The following is a 10,925-nucleotide window of genomic DNA, read 5'->3' on the forward strand; positions in this document are numbered from 1 at the left end:
AGTAAGAAAAGGACTAGAAATTTAAGCAACTTGTAATGGGAAGAATCACAATTAGGAAGAAATTTTACACGGAGAGGCGGAGACGACAAAGCTAGGCGATTTTAGATATGACCTCTGTAAAAAAAGTCACTTCAACATTAGAATTTTGTCTCCCAAAATTATCATTTTAGAGTTTTACTTGTCCCATCTATTAAATCATATTTAAATTTCTCCACATCCTACTTGAAACCATAGTTAAAAAAAAGGGACCGGGTTGGCGGCTAAACCAGAGAAAACCGGAACCAGCCACCTTGACAGCTCGGTTCTACTCAAAGATCGTCCCTACAATTGAACTGGTAAAAAACCATGAACCGGGCGGTTTTTCCTTGGACCGGAAGCAGTTTTTTACAATTGAACCAGTTTTTGATTTATCCTATGGTAGTATGGCATTATGAATTTTAATATGTTACCATACTACATTTATTTATTTTTATGCCGTGGCCATATAATAATAGATGTAGTGGTTTATTTAGGGATATTTTCAGCATTTTGTGATGGTTTTATATTAAAAATAATGCAAATCAAATATAATATTAATAAATAAAAAATCAGCGGTTTGACTAGTGAACGGACAGCTATAGCGGGTCGATCCTTGCTCTGGTTTTTGAACTATGCTCCAAACCAGGGGCGGAGCTAGAACAAAATGAAGGGGGTTTCACTCGCTTGCTTTACTCTGGTTTGAATCAAATTTAGCTTGATACGAGTGCCTAAGTTTAAACTGACGGGGTGTATATATGATGAAAATAGATAAACTATAGGTAAAATTATTTTTGAACCGGGTTCCTGGGCACCTAGCTCTGCCCCTGCTCGAAACCAAGCTCACACTCCTAACCGTGTAATAATAAGAGGCATTACAGCGCCTTTTTTATGTTAATCTTCCCTTAAGTAGTACTCCATCCGTTTCACAATGTAAGTCATTCTAGTATTTCCCATATTCATATTGATGTTAATGAATCTAGATAGATATATATGTCTAGATTCATTAACATCAATATAAATATGGAAAATGTTAGAATGACTTACATTGTGAAACGGAGGAAGTAGAGAATAATGATAATTTTTATTTTTTACTACTATATATCCTCCGTTTCGAAATATTGCTACCTAGCTCTGGACAGGATATTTTATAGTCCGACAGATCTGAACTCATTGCTTCATGTATAGATTCATTGGACAAAGAAAAAATACCATCAAGGAATAACAGCATTTTGAAACGGAATAAGTATTCAGAATTACAGTTCCCAACGCATCAGCGGACACGGACAGGCGGACCAAACCAAACGGGCAGCGACATGACATGCAACGGCCCCATTTGGGCCCATCAAGTTAAGCAGGCCATATTATGCCAGCCCTCTAGCTGAGCCTTCGGTCGGGCTCACGGGCCGGGCCGGGCCGACCACATTGCTCGACCAATCTCGCCGTTTTTCGCTTCCCAAGCTCCCCATCCCTCAGAATTCCAGGGCGCAAAAAACAAAAAAAAAAAAAAAAAAATCTGCCCCTCCTAAAACCCTTGCGGCCAGGCGGTGCGCCGCACGCCCATGGCGCGGCCGCCGTCTCCCTCACCGGTCGTCCCCGTCAAGCGAGAGCCCGACGGAGCCACCGCCGCGGTCTCGGATGCCTACACGCCCCGCCCACCGCTGCGGAAGAGGCGCCGCCTCCCGTCCACCCCGACCCAGCCCCTCCTCCTCACGCCGCAGGCCATGAGCTCGACGCGCGACTCCTTCGCGGGGGAGCGGAGCGGCCTGGCTCCGGCGTCCGTGCCCACCTCCGTGAAGCGCGAACTCGGCGCCGACGGTGACGGCGATGGCGACGGCGACCGGGACGCCCGCGGGAAGGCGGTCAGCGTGGCGGAGGGCAACCTCCAGCCCCGGAAAACCGCTCTGGCGGAGCTCCCCACCCTCTTGGCCAACCGCCGCCGCCTCGACCGCCTCCTCCACGAGCTCGTCCGCTCGCACCGCTGGGGCGACGCGGCCGGCGTCATCTCCGCGCTCGTCTCCGGCACACGGCACCCCGAATCCTTCGATGAGATGCGCAGCGTGTTCGCGGTAAGCATAGGGGGGGTGCCTGATGAAAATCTCATGTGGCTGCAATTTTGGTTTTGGTCGATTTTGTGTTCTCTGATGCGGGCGAAATGCTCGATGAAAGGTCGGGATGGAGATCCATAGGCGGCTCGCTGAGAACAGCGGCATCCAACAGAACACCAGGAGTCGCTACTACCTCAGGACGCAAAAGTTGTACGATGTTTGGATGCGGAGGCTAATGTGGTTACCCACTTGTGAAAGAGTAAGTTTCAAATTGTGTCTAATGTACCGAGTGAAATGCTGTTTTTCTCATAGCTAATTAATTGTCTGATGCTACCGTGGTTTAATTTGGAAATTATGATTGACTATGCACTTGTTGCCGCCCCTCATTTTTTCTCCGGTAGCCCATCAAAAAAAATCCTAGATCACACCCTGTCCCTGTGAGGTCTAACTGCCCACGGCACCGACCTTATGTCACAGGCCTCACCGTTGCTTTTGCTTATTAACCTGTTCTTTTTATGAATGGTGCGAAAAAAATGTAGGTGAATACTAAAAGCGAACTGATCTGTGTTTCCATATAGATTCGTCAAAAGCCAAAGGCATTATATTCCTTTAAATCATGTCTTTACATCCTCCAACCCTGATAGTGTACTCTGGAATAGCAATTTCTGAAGAGGATTTTTACACAAAATTTCATTTTTGACTTCTTCATGTTTTTCGTATCACATATTCACATCCCAGCATAATTTTCTACATTTCTGCATTTCACAATCCTGTAGGGTACTAGGGTGTAGAGTTACACTTTCATTCCTATGTTTCTCTTGTGTTTTTGGTTGTGTTTTGTAGATTTTGGGGAAAAGAGTGATAGTACTGTCATAGTTTTATTTATTTCCTTGTATTTTTGTATTGTTAGATTGGCCTTTATGTAAACAGTTAGCTGTACACCTGTATCATGACAAAATTGAAACTCAGGGAACAAAAAAGTTTGAAACATGATGTTAACTGGCTCTACATTACCTGATTAGTAAGATTATGGCATCAGCTGACTACTTTTTTTATAAAACACACATGAATGCTGAAATATTGGATCATAATAATGTTCCATGCTGACTTTGTTTTAATGTTTTATCAAATATCAATGCATGGAAGACCATCATTAATGCTTTGCTATTCCCTAACCCTGTTAATTTGTTTGGCAGAAATACATGGTTAAACTCGAGCTAGCTCTTTTTTATCTTTCACAAGGTTGTATCGACAGCGCATACAACACAACAAAAACGTATGTAAAATGTTTGCTCTTTCTACTTTTTGTTTATTTTTTACTCATTGGTCTGTTGCATTGTAGTTCTGGTATTTCAATGCGTTTTGTTAATAACCTACTTCATTTGCTTTTCTTAATTCATTATAGGGACCCAAGTATGTGTTTAGCTTGTTAGGGAATTGTGATTTGCACAGATTATCAGGCATACTTGTTGTCAAATCTGTCTTACTCTCATTTTTTTAAGTGCCAGCATACTGTCAAGAATTAATGAATTATAAATTCTTCAAATTTACATATACATCACTTCAAAAGGCTTGTGCATAAGGTGTTGTGACTGAAATACTTCTTAAGTGCCAATGCTTTAGGATAATTGGTGACCTCTTAGCTTTACTTCTCTTTCGGTTTTTCACTATTGATAATAATGTTAGTACTTTATTGCATTTCTTGTTTTTCTTTTCAGTCTTATTGCTAAGGATGGACTAAAGACACCAATTGTAAATCTTATACATGGTCTGATATCATATGATAATTGGTATTCTGGCCTCCCTGAAGATATGCAACTTGAGGAGTTTGATGTTTACTGTGAATCACACACAGTTTCAATGGCAACACATCACTGTGATGAAAATGGTCAGCAGGATACTTCAGATGATAATTGCAGCATTGATGCTGATTCCAGTTCTCCTGGTTGCTCTTCAAAAAGTTCAATCAATAATTGGAACATAGACAAGCAAAGAAAGTTTCCCGAGAAACCTGGTTTTGTTCATTCTGCACGGGAAGATGATTCAGTTGGATCACAGGTGGACGAGAAAATGGTTGATACAGATTTTCGAAGCGTGTTTTTCAATACCGCCAACAGTCCTACTTGTGGTAAGTTCCATCAATGCCTGTTTTTGTTCATACTTTCATCTAGCTTTTGGTTTTGTTGAGTATTATGGTAGCCACAGTCTTGTACTGTTGTACAGTGTCAAATATACAAGTTATGAATTTGATAACACACCAACGTGCACTGTGACCTCATCCACGCGAATGTTTTTTGGTGTTTCATGTTGTGGTTAGGTGCAAGCAAGGCTGGCTCCATGATTTCGTTTCCTAATTATTCTCATATGAGGCTATGCCAGGTAGCTTTGGGACCCACAGCTGTAAGACTGGACTTTCGAGTCGTGGGCACCACAGCCAAGCTAATTCAGCAAGTTTCACAATTCTTTAATAAAGTTTTTCAGTTTGTAATTAAGTTGATTAGCAATTTTCTTGGTAAAAGAATTAGTTCAAGCCTTTTCGTATTTGAGTATGAGGTTTTTATTCTTTCAAGATAATGTTTTGGATGCAAATAGAGGAACTCGTAAGTTTTCAGTAGAAAGTTTTTATAATTGAGTGCAAACTATGTTGTTTCAGTTGAAAATTTGAAAGAAATTATAAAAAAAAAAGATTACTGTTTTTTTAGAACATGCAGGAGATCTGCATATCATTTCATTAAGATAGAGGGAAAAAGTTGGATGGCGTTAGAGATAAACTCCGACACCCACCCACCCGAAAGTACAACAGCAACACCGCACACCCAAGAGGAACAAAACAAACCTAGAGCACTAGCACTATAGCCCTAGACAAAAAAGGTCACAGAGCTTAGAAGCTCCTGCTAGGCACCAAAGGGCTCCCTCACTAGCAATGGCTTGAAGGACATCAGCCGTGCTTGGGGTAGTGCCATTAAAAACACAGTTGTTTCTATGCTTGGAAAGTTAGAAGTAAAAAATTACTGCTTGACTAAGTTTTGGGGCTGATCGGAACTGCTAGCTGCTGCAGCCACTATGGCTGCGGCCCTTTTTCAGCTGCTGCGCTACAGCTGTTTTTAGCTCTTGCAGCCGCAGCGGCTGCAGCAGCAAGCGCTGCCGATCACTCTCTTTCTTATCACAAATTTTTAATGAAGTCTCTAATCAGAAAGTTTTCAATGGGAAAGTTTATCATAGTAAGTTTTTAATGAAAAGTTCTGTTGTTGAGTGCAATTTTTAGATTAAAAAAGCTATCAGTTGAAAGTATCAAAAACAGAGATAATTGCAAGAACGAAAAAGAAATAAAATGCATGCATCGGTGGTTTTGCCACGATGCATACATTGATAGGGACCACCATTGGTGTGGACACAGGAAATTACTAATTACTCCCTCCATCTACTTTTGATAGTCATATTTCATCTTGGCACACAGACCAAGGATAAGTAATTCTACTTATCATCCATTTAAACATGCTACTAGTCATTCCTCGTAAACAAGCGATTCATTAATATTTACATTTCTCGATGCCCATGTAGCCAATCTTATATGGAAGAATGGATAGTCATGCATTAAATCCAAGAAAATCATTAAGAGGATAGGATGTTGAATTGAAATATGCCTATCAAAAATATTTTTTTCAGATTTGGAAATATGACTATCAAAAGTAGATGGAGGGAGTACTAATTAGAAATCTCCCACAAATTATACATAGCTTGAACACACTACTGGAACCTGATAGAGCTATCACTGTTCACAAAGACCGATGCTAGGGTGTAATGTCACAGTTATCTAAAATTTTCTTGGGTGTTGAGGGTACTAGTACACATATTGTTCTTGGGTCATGTAGTGCTGCACACAACACAACAATCCTTTTTATGTTCAGAACCATTTATCCTCTGATGCTGTTCATTAGGATATATATTTCTGGATTATTTAGAATCCGTTACCTCAGCAATATGATGCTGTTCACTAGGATCTAGATATCTGGAATTCTGGATTCTGAAACATCCTTTTTAGTATAGATCGCGCCAGAAGTGTCCTTGCATTGTGTAGCCATGTCTGCCCGTTGTCACTTGTCAGATTAAATTTTAGACTAACCTTGTTAAGCTGACTCTGTCGATTCTATTACCTTCTATTAGTTTCTTAATCTCTTTCAAACTCATTGAAGGATTGGAAAAAAGCTTGTTGCCATTACGGCTAAAGCATTCTGATGGGACTCCAAATGCTTGCTTTGATTCATATTGGAAGTACAAGTCAACACCTAATGCTTTCTATGAAGACGCAGAGAAATGTCTAAGGGTGGCTCTTTATTCAACACCACCAATAATGGCAGCCTTACTGCCATTAATACAGGTGTTTGTCAATCTATCTTGTTCTGATGCATATTAAGCATTATGTTTCCGTATAAAGTTCATTTGAGCCGAACCAAATAACCCTACTAGCTGATCTAGCCTAAAGACATAAAGTTGCTATATGAAGATATGCTTTTTTATCTGAATCGTGCCTTTTCATTGTTGGTGGCTGCATTTTTTATACTTTAGCAACCCATCATAGCTATAACTATTTGCACCTTGTATTACCATGGTGTTAGTGGTTTAATTAATAATGGCTATCATCATCTCTGTCTCATCAGAGGGACTCTGTAACGTGTGTTTTGCAAAACAAGGCACTGTTTCGAACTAATAAATCCTTATGTTTCAACAGAGGCCTTATGTTTGAGATTACTGAAATCTTGCATAGATACAGTTCTCTGTGTTAGCTTTTATAGATATTGTTTTGATCGTTTGTTTTCGGACAGATTCTCTTGCTTGGTGATAAATTGAAAGATGCACTTGCTGAGCTTGAGAAGATCTGCCACAGTTCAACTACAGCGCTTCCTTTCAGGTTTTTAAGATTCCATACTATTATTGGTTAATGTTGTAAAACAAGTTATTTTTTATGAACCCCATTCTTCTTTCAATGTTTACTGCTTTACAGTATATCTTTGTGCAATACTAGTTCCTGTATTTTTGTCCTGATTAGACACAGTTTTTGCAGATGTATTTTTATTTCTTTTTTGTAGGAAGGGGAAGGGATGGGAGGGGAGGGGGGTGTTTGTCCTGGTTAGCATGCAGTTTTTGTAGACTAAGTACCTGAAGTTCAATTGTTTCTTTCTGCAGATTGAGAGGTAGATTGCTGGAGTATTTTGACCAAAACCAAGTATCAATTATTTCTTCTTGCTATGCTGAAGCTTTGAGAAGAGATCCTACATGTACCTACTCAATGGAGAGGCTAACCAGACTGCATAGAAAAGGTTTTTTCTGAGTATATATTCTCGATTGATTGCATTTACCAGTTGAGTAGTTGGATTGCTGTTCCCTTGTTCTCGTGATTTTATCAAAACCACCGTGCAAGTGGATGGACCAACGAAGCAGGACATCAAAGGAGTTCGGAATGACTATTAAATGACATACCGTGGCCATTAGTTGTCTTTTGTAATTGTTGTAGGCATGAGAGTGGAAATATTGAAATAGTCCAGTTACAATCGTGATTTCCATGATCAAAAATATTGTGACATGAACCAAATAAATTTTGCACGTACTGTGGAACAGTGAGGACATTAATACTGTTACATGCTTAATAAAATATGAACGAAGAAAATGAACTCTGGACTGGGATATCTGGTTGTCCATTATCATGTACTCCCTTCATCCCAAAATATAGAAACATAGGACCGGATGGGACTTAACCTAGTACTACGGATCTGGTTAGACCCTTGTCCAGTTCATAGTACTCATCTCATCTGGTCTCTGTCCAGATTCATTCATAGTATTAGGTTGGGTCCCATCCGGTCCTAGGTTGCCATATTTAAATTTTGAGTGAATTGCAGTTCAGGCCACCTTTTATTACCAAAATTTCAGTTTAGACCACCCTTTGCCTAACCAACACTTTTGACTTGGTAATTTTACCTTTTGTATCACATTGGACCACCCAACCTCTTTTATCCATCCACACCTAGTCTATCCTATGTCAAAGGTATGGTCTGCATACAAGCTCTAGGAGTTCATCAGCATGCAAGAGCCGGTGTAATCAAGGTCGTTGATGTACTTGAAAAGCGAATCAGGGTGGTTTAAAATGTAACAAGTAAAATCACCTAGTCAAGTGAAAACATTGGTTAAGAGGGTGGTCCAAAGCGAAACTTTGGCAATAGAATGTGGCCCGAACTGAAATTTAATCTGAATTTTTCAATGAACATGGACCTTGTTGCTAACTGCATCTTAAGTTATTTTGCCTAACCCTAACTGGCTCATATATAGTTTTACTAATTTTAACTAGGCCTTATAGTACTCACTCTGTGCAATATTTGCATTGAATGGTGTTGTTCACAATTTTTTAGGGTGTATTTTAAAATGCCAATGCAATATTAGTGTGTTAGTACTTATTCCTTCTTCACCCTCAATAAATATCCAGCTCCAGTTATGTATTCTTTTCATGCATCCATTGAATGTTATGGTACTTAGCAACAATAATTGGTGTAGTCTAGGCAATAGCTATTTCAAATGTAGACTTCATCTGCAAGTTACATAGATTTTCAAATGGAAAGAGTAATCAGTGGGGAATGACAGTCCTTATAAACATAGGGTTTACGTGGGTCTGACCAGGCTGACCCACTGACCCTTATCCCTAATTTATGTTTCCTATTATTTTTTTTGTTGCTTTTATATACATAGCATTTTCACAGATTATATTAACCAACGTAATATTTTATGAAACAACATTTCGGTAGTCCTGAATACGCAATGTGAGTGAGCTTTTCTTGTGGATATTTTGGATTGTAGAGAAAATATTTTGTTAATACAAGCAGTTATTAATTTATTATACAAGTTTGTTGCATTGTTTGTCTTACTTCTATGCGAATTTTAAGAAATATATATTACCAATTTGATCGTTTGATTTTCAGTGTCCATTTTATTTTCCAGACCTGTTGGCAATGGTTGACAATTTCATTACCTTTTGTCGGTCCCTACAGGCTATTATAATACAATCGAACTACTTGAGGCAATAGCTTTACATCTAGATTCTGTCAATGGGAAACCTTGCATCTGGGAGGAGCTTGTATCATGCTTCCTTCGGCTCTTTTCTGAGTGGACTACTGATTACGGGGATTGCATGTCATGTAACGTGCAAGGAGATGCAACCTTCACTGCTTCTAGTAAATTTTCCTGCGTCTTTTTTGAGCAAAATACAAGAGAAACATGGAAGGTCCGGTGCACATGGTGGATGAACCGCCATTTCAGCCAAAGTATTTGTACATCGGAAACCCTAACAGGTACATGTTTACTCCTTGATATGAAATGACATGGTACACCATTTCTTCCATTGTGATCAATTGGGTAACGCGGTAAAATGCCATCAGGCTCTGCTATCGGATACTGGAATTTATATGTACTCTTGGTTTGCTTGCAATCCCCATTTTCGTTAAAGACATCCGATGCGATCATGATCACAGATAAAAGTGTTCCCTGTGTTACTTACAGGTGATTGCAAACTCCTCGCTTCCAAGGCTGCTTGTGCCTGTCACTTGTTTGGACCCGAGTTCGAGTACGTCGAAGCCGTTGAGGGTTATCTTTCCGGGCAAAAAGCTGATGACGAGATTGCATTCTTATCTAGAAATATGCAGAACTCTGTAAGACTATTACAAACGTTGGAGGGGCTAACTTCATGATTCAGTTTGTATACCCTTTTTTTTTCCTCTATTGCCATTGTATGCCGTAGTTCATGGATGTTGTTGTAAGTATAGTTCTGGCACAGTTTTGTACCGGTGCCTCTCAAAATGAGGCTAATTTTTGTAGGACGAGAAGGGATGTATCAAGTATAGTGTAGGGGATTAGTACTGGCGGTGGTCAGCCATTTGTTATGGATGTGGTGAGGAACAAGGAAAAGAATATTGAACTTAAATATATTTTATTTTTATTGCTTCTCTATTGGAGAGTAGTAAATAAAGAATCAGAGCTATGCTTGGACATTGGTATTGACAGCATGTTTTATACTACACTAGAAAAAATGCCCATGTGTTGCAACGGGTAAAATATATTTTAATCTTATGATTGTTATATGGTTTAGTTAAAATAAAATTCATTGTGGGAGTTCGCTTGGATATACACGATCAATTGATGAACACCTCACCTGGGAAAATATCACCGAACAGCGACACGGGCAGACATCTCGACACCGTTGACGCACGGCCGCCGGCCGCGCTCACAGGATTATCGATGGATCGCTGTTGTCGTCCTTCGGCAGACGCCGCGGTCGCGCTTGGCCCATCGCCTGGACAGGCATGCCATCGCCGCCACTGGTGAACTCTGCAGCCTCCTGAGACTCTGATGGATCGCGTCGCCGTCGCCTCCCCGATCTACTGATTTGCTTATAAGCACCACCGTCTGGGAAAGCGACGAGCAGTTCGGGATGGATCCGATTAGTGCGGCTTGATTAAGTATTACGAGAAAACAAATTTACGAAAAAAAATCAAAACGGGTTAGGAATTTGGAACCGCTAGCGGGCTCGATCGGCTGGTTACTGATGGATGGTGGATGAGAGCAGGAGTACGTACTCCTGGGAGTATATAATCATATTCATATATATATATATATATATATATATATATATATATATATATATATATATGACACTCGTATGGGGCACCATGGTGCCCGGGCACCATGGTATCTAATGCACAAAATCACTCAAATTTTTCAAAATTTTCAAATTGTGAGTATATACCTAGTTATAATAATTTGATTCATACCTATACTTATCAACAAAACAACTCAAATTTAACTTTATTTCACAATCCATGA

The 10,925-nt window shown here is 39.9% G+C and overlaps 1 protein-coding gene across 1 annotated transcript; it reads left to right on the top strand.

Annotated features, from left to right (window-relative positions):
- Positions 1-1,497: 1,497 nt before the first annotated feature.
- Positions 1,498-10,071, top strand: LOC4340633 (uncharacterized). Its single transcript, XM_015788957.3, has 9 exons — positions 1,498-2,084; positions 2,185-2,322; positions 3,260-3,339; positions 3,782-4,191; positions 6,257-6,441; positions 6,887-6,972; positions 7,248-7,381; positions 9,098-9,397; positions 9,606-10,071. Exons 1-9 carry the CDS (start codon positions 1,578-1,580, stop codon positions 9,791-9,793), a joined length of 2,028 nt encoding a protein of 675 aa, XP_015644443.1. The 5' UTR covers positions 1,498-1,577; the 3' UTR covers positions 9,794-10,071.
- Positions 10,072-10,925: the final 854 nt, after the last annotated feature.

Source organism: Oryza sativa, chromosome 6 (assembly GCF_034140825.1).
Source record: "Oryza sativa Japonica Group chromosome 6, ASM3414082v1".
NCBI lineage: Eukaryota > Viridiplantae > Streptophyta > Magnoliopsida > Poales > Poaceae > Oryza > Oryza sativa.

What these genes read in the sequence shown, in the direction of transcription:
- LOC4340633 (XM_015788957.3), top strand. Translation starts at nt 1,578, where the DNA reads ATGGCGCGGCCGCCGTCTCCCTCACCGGTCGTCCCCGTCAAGCGAGAG. An exon ending in GGTTACCCACTTGTGAAAGA is followed by an intron (nt 2,323 to 3,259) that starts GTAAGTTTCAAA and finishes TTTGTTTGGCAG; the next exon opens with AAATACATGGTTAAACTCGA. An exon ending in ACTACAGCGCTTCCTTTCAG is followed by an intron (nt 6,973 to 7,247) that starts GTTTTTAAGATT and finishes TTCTTTCTGCAG; the next exon opens with ATTGAGAGGTAGATTGCTGG.